Raw genomic sequence first — 10,915 nt, 5'->3', positions numbered from 1 at the left:
CAAGGTTCTTTGTAACAAATGGACAGGATTTGCTGGTGGATGACCTCTAAGATAATTTTGCCAATCGAGTGAGTTAATTTGCTAAAATAGATACTTTTGTAATGTTCCACTTGTCCCTGGGTCCCTATATCCACTGTCTTAATATCTCCATAATCAGAACCTGCAAAGTAAAATCTTGTCCCTGGAACTTGAGAGCCTCCCAGAAGATTCCAAGAGACCCCAGAAGCAGGTGAATTCACAATAAAATGTTAATGAGTAATAATGACTTTATGTGCTATTGTTGTATAATGAATTTGGCTATCTTTTGTCCCTAGATCCTGAGAGATAATTTCTGAATCTTCAAAATTTCCTGAGTAAATTTTCCTGGGTGTCCTTTTTCTTCCTAGTGGTCTATAGGACCAGGCCTGACCACATCTTGTTAGTCAAGCTAAAAAGATGATTCAGGATGGGGGATGGTCATACCAGACAAGCTAACAATGATTAGAGGTTTAGAGTTTGAGCCAGTAACATCAACTAACCCCATAGATACTGAGTTCAACTACCTGACCAATGACTCAATCACAACTACATAATGAAGCCTCAATAAAAACTGTGAACTCAGAGACCAGCAGGTGGCATGGTGGTAATGGCACTGGACTCCCACATGGCCAACCACAGTTCAAGTCCTGGACCTGGCAGCTTGCTTTCTCATTTTCCCTCTCTCTCGCATGCACACATGCTCTCTTTTGCACTCTCTCTCTCTCTCTCACTCTCGTTCTCTCTCACTCTGTCTCTCTCTGGTCAAATTAAAATAAATAAATAAATAAATAACGTTAAAATAATTCTAAAGAAAAAAAAAAAAGTCCGGACTCAGGGTCAGCAGGTGGTATGGTGGTTAAAGTGCTGGACTTACACATAGTATATCACGATTTGAGTCCCAGCACTGGTGGCTTGAAAATCATGCCAGGTGTCTGTGCATGCATGCCCAAAATTCCAGAAGGAGATGGAGGAAAAAGAATTGTGGCAGGGTTATCCTCCCTGTGTGTGGGGGGGGTGGGGGGGGTGTCTCACTTTCCCTCTCACTGTCTGTCTTTCTCCAGTGAGCACACTGTGTAGCAAAAACCTGACAACATTCTCAGAAAAGTCTGGACTCAAGACTCCAGTGAGTTTCCTGATTGATGATACACACCAATACACTGGAAAGTGGTATTTTCTGAGGTCACAGAGGCTTTGTTATTGGGATTCTCCTGGGCCTTCTCATGTATCTCTTTATTTGACTGATTCTAATTCGTAGCCTTTATCATAAAATTGTAATTGTAAGTATAGGGCTTACCAAAGTTCTGTGAGTCATTCCAGTGAGTTATCAAATCTGAGAGCACAGTGGTAATCCTCAATTTCATAACCAGGTGGTCCCATAGTTTATGGCTAGGATCTTAAATGGGGGAATCTTAAGGAAGACTTTACCCTTAGCTTGAGACCAGTGATAACTCGAGACACTTGGTATCAAGGCTGCATTTTAGCAATGCTTTTAATTAACTTATTTGCACACTAAGAGGCTGTGGGGAGGCATAATTTCTTAGCCCAAACTGGTGACTAATGGTGGAGGACGGAGTTGTTGATACCTTTACAGGCTCAGAAAATAGATATTTTGGTTTTGGCAATGTGACAGACAGAATTCTGAAATGGCCTCCAAGATTCTTGTTCCCACGTAGCCCTCACTCTTCTTGAGCAAGAGGTATACACATGACAAATCTTACTCCTGGAATCTGGCTGTGCTACACAACAAAGATGAGGGGACTTTGTAGATGTAGTCAAGGTCCCAGGTCAGCCTGCATTGAGTACAAAGCAGAAATTATCCTGAGTGGGACTTACTTAAAAGATTCTGGGCCTTTTGCAAAGGAAAAGTTTCAAAGAGTGGAAGAACCCCTAAACGGTAAGGTAGCAGGGAACTGAGAGCAGTCCCATTTTCATCCTGACTCCTTCAAGGTTCTACCAAAAAGTGCATGAACTTTAAAGAATCCCAAGTTTCAAAGGGGAATGCAGCCTACCTGACATGATGATTTTAGCCTTACAAAAGGGTACCACCCTTTCAGAAGAGAACCAGCTCAACCATGCCCAAACTTCTAGACATCATGACATAATAAGTGGGTGTTGTTTTAGACCATTAACTTGTGGCAACTTGTTTTTGCAACAATAGAAAACTAACATCTTGGAAAATCTGTACTAGTAGGAGAAGTAAGAGGGTATGAAGTACCAACTTTGCCAACTTAAGGGGAAAGCAATCAGAATGGGAGGGAGACATGAAACCAGATTCTAAGATGGAAATCCAAAGGAGTTGTGGGACTACCAGGGGTATTGGACATGCACAGGTGTCTAGAAGTACACTATGGAAATGGTCTCAACATAAACAAGGAGATTCCAACACTCTGAGATGTCTAAAATGGAAGTGCTTCCTTTATTTTTTAAGCTTCTAATTCATCTCTAAAAAGTATACAATATATAATTCAATTAAATTAAAAATAAGAAGAGAAATCCAGGGCAAACAAGCAGAGACTAAAAACCTAATAAGTGAACAGTTGCCAACCACTGGCAGCTGATTGGATTTCAAGGCTCCCCAGACTGCAATCTCTGGGACTCTAAATTTGAATAGCACTCCAAAGGCTTGGTACCACTTTCATCAATAGAAGTGAAGTAAAGGATATAGAAGTGAATTGAGATGGTATTGGGCCAGAGATAAGGTGACACCTAAATGCTACTGTCTTCACAAGTTTCCCAGAGGAAAAGCATAAATTGATGAAAAGGAAGACTCTAGCTCACTCAGGCTTTTGCCCTAAACCTCGGGGTAGAATTCTACTAACCCTAACCACACCCTATGGAAAACTCCTTCTTCTTGTCTGGGGAAGGCAATATTTTGTCTATTTAATGGTAGTAACGTTCTAAGTTTTCTTCTGCTTCTCATCAGATGCCTATCCTTCCTTTCTTCTGCAATTTTTGTTTGTCTTTGTTTCAAATTCTATTAATTTTGTCTCTTGTTTACATTAGAAGCATTCTCAAATGCCTGGTAGGCTTCAGCTGCCTATAATCAAGACCCAGGCATTCAGGAACTTGTTGGAAGTATGGCATGGAAGGGCAAAGTTTTCCCGCTGAGGGGAGGAGGGTCGTTTCATGGGTTGTTTCTGCACTGAGGAGTGAGGAGTTTTACGTTCCAGTGGACATTTCCCCAAAGGCATCTTCTCTCTCGCCATTGTGTACACTGCCAGCTGGAACCTGTCAACACTCTGTCTACACTCTACCTACACTGTGGTGGGAGGAGTGTCTAAGGACTCCTGGGCTTGGACAGGCACAAGACAGCTGCCACTGATATATGCCATGAAAAATGTCTTTTCTATAAGCTTCCTCCATGGTTGCCCATTTCCATGCAGAAGTGTGCGAGATACTTGGATTCTCTTCACACAACTAAGTCTCTTGCCGCGCTGCTCTCTCCTGACCTCCCAAATTTCACCGTTATTGAAATATTCCATAAAGATAAATGCAGTCAGAATAACTGAGTGCCCATCTATCACAAGATGGTACAACTGTCCCCTGATCCACACAGAAGCCCTCCCTGCTGAGCATTGCTGACTCCATCTTCAGAGGAAAAACCAAGCACCACGGCTCCCACATGAGTCTGACACCAGACCACACTTCAGGCCATGACACCACGGCTGGCCTTTGCCACGCCCTGTGGAATGTACTTTTGTTCCTGGAGAATGAAGTTGCTGGGGGAACAGGGTGCCAGCATTCCATGTAGAACTGCTGGGCAGGGCAGTGGAGTATAGTAAGAGACTGCAAAACATGCTGCCTGTCCTGCTCATCTGCCTCCTGCCTGTGGCCAGTGGAAAGAACTGCCTCCTCTGCTGGCCTGAACTGCCCGCCTTGATAGACTATGACCTCCAGATCCTGTGGGGCACCCCGGGGCCCCCTGCAGAACTCTCCCAGAGCCTCCACTCCTTGTTCCTGGAGAATAATTTCCACGAACCCTGGTATCTTGGTGAGACATAACCAGGAGACCAGGGATCAGGTCTGGCTCCTTTACGTGATCTAGGACCTTACTCCCTTGACTTTTCTCTCATACTCCATCCTCAGATCGTGACCATTTGGAAGAAGAAATAGCCAAATTCTTCACTCAAGTAGACCAAGCTATTAAGAAGTTACGGGATGGTAAGGAAACCTAGTGTCCCAGGGCCTAGGCCGTGGGTTGCCAAAGCCCAACCCTCCAAGGCATTCTCAGAGGGTGTGTTTGGCCCTGCAGTGGAAGTTTTGGCAATGGTGGAGGGTGGACATAGCATGTCTCTGTGTGCTCTATGAAATGTCTGTGTGAAGATTCTGATCTCAGACCCCAACCTTAAGGGAGTTACGTCATTGAATACTTCTCCCCTCCTATTCCACCAGATAAACCATTACTTCTAGAAGACATTCACATGCACAAGAGCCTCTTTGCTGATAAGCTGAATAGCAGATCTGAGGTGCTAATGGAGAAGGGTGAGAAGTGGGGCTGGTCCCTGCCTAATCCTAGCCCTTTGCCCAGCATGGAGACCCAGGCATGTAGAGTCCAACATGCAGCCCCCTCCATCCTTCCTCAGGGTACCCATCCCTGCCCAAATAATGGGCACCTGCCACACCTTCCCCAATGCCATTGCTCGCTCACACCCCCGACCTTTCCTGGCTTTGTATGCCTCCCAGAGCCTCAGTTTCTTCACCATCTCACCCTCCTGGGCAGCCTGCAACCAATCTTGTGGTAAGTACTCTAGGGACTGGGCTTGGGTGAAAGATGAGAGGGACACCTGGTTACCTCTAAGGCTCCTCTCCACTCTCTATCCTAGATCTAAACTCCACAGTGGAGGTCACCGAATGTACCAGCTGTAAGATTCACTTCCTCTCCTGCAACGACCCCATGTTCTGCCCAGGTAAGTGCCCACCCACTACCCTGTAGCCATTGTCGTGTCTGTCATTGTCATGTCTGTCTATCCTCTCTGTCCAGCCCAGGCTCTTCATCCTCACCCTGTGTAAAGGTAGCTCTTCCTAGGAATTGATGTCCACATGCCCAGCTTCAGAACCTTAGAGCCATCTGCCTCTCAGATGCCTCTCCTGAGGCCCCTCAGGTCCAAAGCCAGCTTGCCTGGTCCAACTCCATACCTACCCACCCTGGTCTCCCTTCAACGTGCTTCTCTCAAATCCCACTCAGTCATCATCCTCCTAAACTAGGAATCCCCCCCCTGACCTTAGCACATAGAATTACCAAGTCTTGCTAAGTAATTCTTAATGTGTTCCTGTATTTTCACTCTAACTTTCACTGCTCTTCTTTAGGCATCTTCATCTCTCACCTGAGCTTTGACAACATTTTCTTATTGGCCTCTCTGTCTCTCCTGGCCGCATCTCAATCTGCCACCAGAGAACTCTTTTTCAAGGAGCAAATGTACATATGACATCCCCTGGTTAGAACTATCAGTGGCTCCCAACTTTCCCCAGATTAAATCCACCCTCTTCAGGAGGTCCTATGTGAGCAGCACCTGTTCATCTCCTACCTTCTCTGACCCACAGCCACTCCAAGCTGTGGGCATTCTGGACATACCAGAAGCTTCATGCTCCTCTCCTTGAGCATGGCCTTAGTCTGGACTGTTTGAACTGAACCCTTATTGTCTTCCAAGCACAGCTCAGAGGTTGTGTTTCCTGAGGCACTTACCCTGACCAACTCTTGACCTCCTGGCCACCACATCCCCTCCCCAAAGACACCACACAATTGTTTGCTCAGTCCCTCTGGAGAGCAGGAACCACATTCATTCAGTGTAAATGTGTGCTGGGCAAAGTAGGTGCTCAGCAAATGTTAGCAAACCAGAGCACAGAATGGGCATGTCACCTTCTCTCTGAGCCCAGGTAGCCCAGCCTGGCCTCCCAACACTTAGCTCCCTCCTTTCTCACCCCAGCCAAGAAACCAAGGATCTATGAGTGGGCTGTGAGCCTCGGCATTGCTCTGTTTCTGGCCATAGCTGGAGGTGGGTGAGTGACTTCTCTAAACCCAGCACCCCAAAGAAGACATGCCAAGCCTTTGACTGACGTGTCCTCCTCTTGTTTCCTGGCCCAGAGGCTACTTCGTCTGGCGCAGGAAAAAGATGAAGAAAATAGAAGAGGTACTAGGAAAAGAGACCCCTGCCAGAGACCCTCTCCAGGAAGGAAAAGTGAGTGTGTCTGGAGAGTAATGGGGCCTTGAGGCCCCAGCTCTGCTCTTCCAGGGTCTGGTATCCAGAGCAGAGTGGGATGGAGGACTGTGACTCAGGAGGCCACACATCAGCCCCCATGTACACAAACAGGGACATGGCTTAGGACACAGATGGCTCTAGGCCTCCTGTCCTTGTCCTCACCACAAAGTGCCCTCTATCGATAGCTGTCACTGCCCCCTGCAGATCCCACCACCATTCTGCCTTACTCCCTACACAGACCATCAACATAGCATGGCCACCATGTCTGGACAGTGGAGATTTGCAACAGGAGGAGTCTGCTGGGATAAAACACTCACTGCTTTTCTCTCTACAGGGTCAGGGCAGTCCACCTGACTCCCAAAATGGACAAAGGCCACAGCTGCTGGCAGACACTAATTCATCTCTGAGTTCTAGTAACTCTCCTTCCCATGACTCCCTCCATCTTGGGGAAGAGACAGTTTCGAAGTTCTAAAAGCCAGAAGACTCTACTCTTGTCTATGGTTTCTCTATACTGACCTTTTATAAATAGTCCCCTCATTAAAACATCCCTTCATATTCTGATTGACTTTGTCTTCTGCTTCCTGATTGCTATGGTTTGCATAATAGCTTGTCCCCCAAGAGTTCATATTTTGGAAACTTGTCCCAGTGTCCTGGGGACACTGGTTTTGGGAACTTTAAGAGGCAGGGTCTAATGGAGGGCACTATCCAATCAACTTGCAATGTAGGAAAGATAAACTGAGGAAGTGGGGAATTGGTTTGCGTTGCTTTTTGCACATGCCTTTGTCCTCCTTGCTACTGCTGTCAGTCACCTTGTGATGTAGCTCTGGAGGCCAGCCTGATGTAGCCACACACCTTTAGACTTTATGGCCACAGAAGCATGAGCCAAATAAACCTCTATTTTTTATAAATAACCCAGCCTCTAGTATTTCTGTTTAGCAACACAATAACAGACTAATACATGTTGAGGCAGGCCGCTGTCATCTCCACCACCAAATGCTGAGATGAGCTCTCTCCCCATGTAATGCTGTGTAACTATCCCATCTCATCCCCTCCCCCCAGTGACCTCCCTCTCCTCTCCAGGCTCACCCTCTCCTTTGTCCCAGTCACCAAATGGTATCTTTTCAGGCTCAACCAGACCTCACCTAATGCCAACACAAGAAACTAGAACAGGGGCCTGGATCCCTGGGGCAGGGGGTCCCGGTCTCTGAGTGTGGAAGAGAGAAAGCAAAGTGTACCTGCAGGCCAGGGAAGACAAGAGAATAACAGAAGACATAAGAAAACAGGTGCCTATTACCACCAAGAGCAAGGCCACCATGTCCTGGTCAAGATGTCCACCCTGGGGATACCCAGGTCCCCAGTAGGTCCCTGGTATTGTTCATAAATGAAACACCTAGCCTGACCTCTGGAAGAGAATTCTGCTCCTTCTGTTCCATACTCTCCATGCCCCTTTCCCCACAAGGATGGGAAGAACAGAAGACAGCAACAATTAAACTTCAGTAGCCAGGGGTAGCTGCATTAGCAGACTGGAGAGAGCCAAATCCAAAGTCAGAAAAAAGAGACCTTTCCGAAATTATGCCACAGAATTACAAAGCCAATGGCATACCAAAGGGGAGGGACAGGAGGTGGTGCTAAGAGAGGGCTCTGTGTGTAGAAAAAGTAAAATAATAACAGAGTTGAAGAGTCAATCTGCTATTACCACCATATGTGGGTAATAACACTTAAGCATTTTTTTTAGAGAATTGTTTTTTAACTTCATTTTATTTATTTATTTATTTATTTATCTATTTATTTATTTATTTATTTATTTTAATTTGACCAGAGAGGGATAGAGCAAAAGAGAGAGAGAGAAAGTGAGAAAGCAAGCCGCCAGGTTTGGGCCTCAAACCATAGTTGGCCATGTGGGAGTGCAGTGCCCTTAACCACCATACCATCCGCCGGCCCCACTTAAACACTATTACTGATCAAATTCTTCTCCCTTCCAGGCTTAACCTCTCCTCAGCCCAGCCCCCCCACTGCTCAGATGTCTCAGGAGCTGCAGCACCAGGGTCTTGTGCACTGAGGGTGGGTGAGTGTGAGGATAGAGGTAAGGGAGGGTGGAATGTTTAACATACTCCTCCCCATTTCATGACCCTAGAGACTCCTCTCCTCCACCTCTGTAGAAGCCTGGAGTGAGAGTGCCAGGCACAGGTCAAGAGAATTTTGGGCCAAAACAAGTAGCTAACTGATCGCTTGCACACACAATCAATGTAGAGACCTCTAGTCCTTGGTGCCTAGAGAATTGGCAGCAGGACTCTGACCCTTGTATTAACCATCTCTTTTCATCTTCTCTATTCTGATGTCTTGGCATCCGGGACCCTGCTGGCCCTAGAGGGGCCACTACTCCCAGGCTCACAGACTTACAGAGATTGCAAACAGCTAGCCTGTGAGTGCTCCTTCCTACTGCACACCAACCAGTCCAGAGCCTGTAGCCCCAACCAGCTCCTCCATCAGGCTCCCACACTCCAGACCATAATCCATGTGCTATAGCACTCTCAGGGCCAGGTACCAGAAATGGGGTCAGCCCCGCACCCTAACACTTGCTGAGTCAGTTCAAGCTACCCATCTCAAACGCACTGACACTGCCTTGCTTATTCCTTCCACAGAAACTGCAGTACAGGCCTTGCCTACATTTTCCCTCCCTCCCTCTGCCTCCTGACTGTCCCTGCTGTCTCTCCACACGGCTCCGTATGTGGGCCACATTTCTTGTTTCCATGAAAACTACAGGTTGAAAAAATGCTTCCCTCAATACAATGATTTGCATGCCTGTGTATCTTACTATTCCTAATAAAAACAAATTTGTTATCCTGAAGACAACTAGCCCAGTGAACATGGTGATTTGAGGCTCAACCTAGGCAATTTGTCCCTGTATTACTTTTGGCTTGCTAACTAGATCCAGCAGAAAATGGCCACCGCCTGAGAAGGCTCTACTACCCGTTGGCGCACAACTCCTGGACAGCCACCATATTGCAATGTGTCTACTAGATATTGCCACCATCTCTCACTCCCTCTGCCTCCTAACTTTCACTAGTGCCTATCCAGGTGGACTCCACGGTGTGATGCATCCTCCCGCCTTGACATCTGTGAGTAAAACAAATTGTTTCTTCAATGATACCTGCTCCTGATCTGGCTTGACTATACTAAAAATAATAAAATGCATATTTTAAAACAGCTTATCATATAAGATCTAAAAGAGTCCTCTTTGTGGACTCTACCCAGCTTAAAAGAAAGGCCAGAGATGCTGTCATCAGAAAGTCCCCAGTGAAGCTCCAAGCTGATAAGCCTTACTGATGCCCTCAGATTTCTACTGTCTATTTAGGCTCCCACTTTTTATCATGAATAGATAAGGATGCAAGATTTTTTTCATATTCTTTTAGAAATTTAATCATGTTATTTAGCTTACAAAGTGAGTATTCCAACATGTGTACATTTCTCCCTAGTCCAGTTGATAATACTATAAAATTATCTTCAACAGATAATACCACATTTCTTTGCCCCATTAATGCTTTTCCCCTCTATTATTCTTCTAAATGTCCTTCCTCAGACTCTACTCTTTCACCCACACTGTATCTGATATTCACAACCATTTACTGTGTTTCTATATATTTTCATCGATCAGGTTCAGTCATAGAGTGTGGACACTCGGTAAATATTAAGTGGGGACATACAATGCCTCTCCTTCATTGCCTGGTTTGCTTCACTCAGCAGTAAATTTTCCATATTCATCGACTTTCTGTCAAAAGCCAGGGTCTTGTTTTTTATGGCTGAATAGTATTCCATAGAGTATATATGTCACAGTTTTTCAATCCATTCATCTGTTCGTGGGCATTTGGGTTGGTTTCATTTCTTAGCAATTGTGCATAGTGCCACAATAAACATTGATGTGCAAGCACTTTTCTGATTAAGAATTCTACTGACCTTTGGGTAGATACCAAGGAGTGGGATTGCTTAATCATATGGTAGTTCTATTTGTAGGTTTCTGAGAAATCTCCAAATTGTTCTCCGCAATGGCTAGACTAATTTACATTCCCAACAGCAGTGTAAGAGAGTTCCCCTTTCACCACACCCCTGCCAGCATTTACATTTTTTGTTTTTTTAATCTAAATCATTCTGATTGGGGCTAGGTGGTATCTCCTTGTTGTTTTGATCTGCATTTCCCTTACAATGAGGAATGTTGAGCATTTTTTCATGTGCCTTTTGGCTATTTCGATGTCATCCCCAGAGTGGTTTTTTCAACTCATTCTCCCATCTTTTAAAAGGGTTCATCATCTTTTTTCGTAACAGTTGCTTGAGTTCCTTGTGTATTCTGGTTATCAGTCCCTTATCTGATGCATAGTTTGAAAAAATATTTTTACATTCTGAGGGCTGTGAAATCACACTAATTACTATGTTTTTTGCCATGCAGAAACTTTTTAGTCTGATATAATCCCACTTGCCTATTTTGGGAATTATCAACTGTGCTTTGGGGGTCTTATTTAAGAAGTCTTTCCCTCCACTAATGACTCCCACAGTTTCCCGTGTTTTCCAGGAGCAGTTTTATAGTTTGAGGTCTTAGATTTATTTAGATCTTTGATCCACCTTGACTTAATTTTTGTCAGAGGTGAGAGGTAGGGGTTCAGGTTCATCTTTCTGCAGGTGGAAATCCAGTTTTTCCAGCACCATTT

General features: G+C 45.3%; 1 protein-coding gene across 5 annotated transcripts; it reads left to right on the top strand.

The window, feature by feature from the left end:
* Nucleotides 1-3,777: 3,777 nt before the first annotated feature.
* On the top strand, nucleotides 3,778-8,266 carry TEX51 (testis expressed 51). Of its 5 annotated transcripts, XR_003550267.1 has the most exons (9): nucleotides 3,778-4,009; nucleotides 4,105-4,179; nucleotides 4,411-4,484; nucleotides 4,702-4,756; nucleotides 4,842-4,925; nucleotides 5,943-6,015; nucleotides 6,101-6,194; nucleotides 7,341-7,498; nucleotides 8,198-8,266. XR_003550267.1 is itself a non-coding variant. In XM_014589850.1 (8 exons), exons 1-8 carry the CDS (start codon nucleotides 3,814-3,816, stop codon nucleotides 6,685-6,687), a joined length of 789 nt encoding a protein of 262 aa, XP_014445336.1. In that variant the 5' UTR covers nucleotides 3,778-3,813; the 3' UTR covers nucleotides 6,688-6,753. The 5 variants fall into 5 exon arrangements, 3 of the variants coding, with proteins under 3 accessions (XP_014445336.1, XP_006153769.1, XP_014445337.1); XR_003550268.1 differs by lacking the exons at nucleotides 7,341-7,498; nucleotides 8,198-8,266 and adding an exon at nucleotides 6,550-6,629 and having other exon boundaries at nucleotides 5,943-6,011; XM_014589850.1 differs by lacking the exons at nucleotides 7,341-7,498; nucleotides 8,198-8,266 and adding an exon at nucleotides 6,550-6,753.
* Nucleotides 8,267-10,915: the final 2,649 nt, after the last annotated feature.

The sequence above is a fragment of the Tupaia chinensis genome, unplaced genomic scaffold (genome assembly GCF_000334495.1).
Source record: "Tupaia chinensis unplaced genomic scaffold, TupChi_1.0 Scaffold000386_1, whole genome shotgun sequence".
NCBI lineage: Eukaryota > Metazoa > Chordata > Mammalia > Scandentia > Tupaiidae > Tupaia > Tupaia belangeri.
The sequence above is the reverse complement of the archived record's forward strand: the minus strand, read 5'-3'. Positions and strand labels throughout refer to the sequence as shown.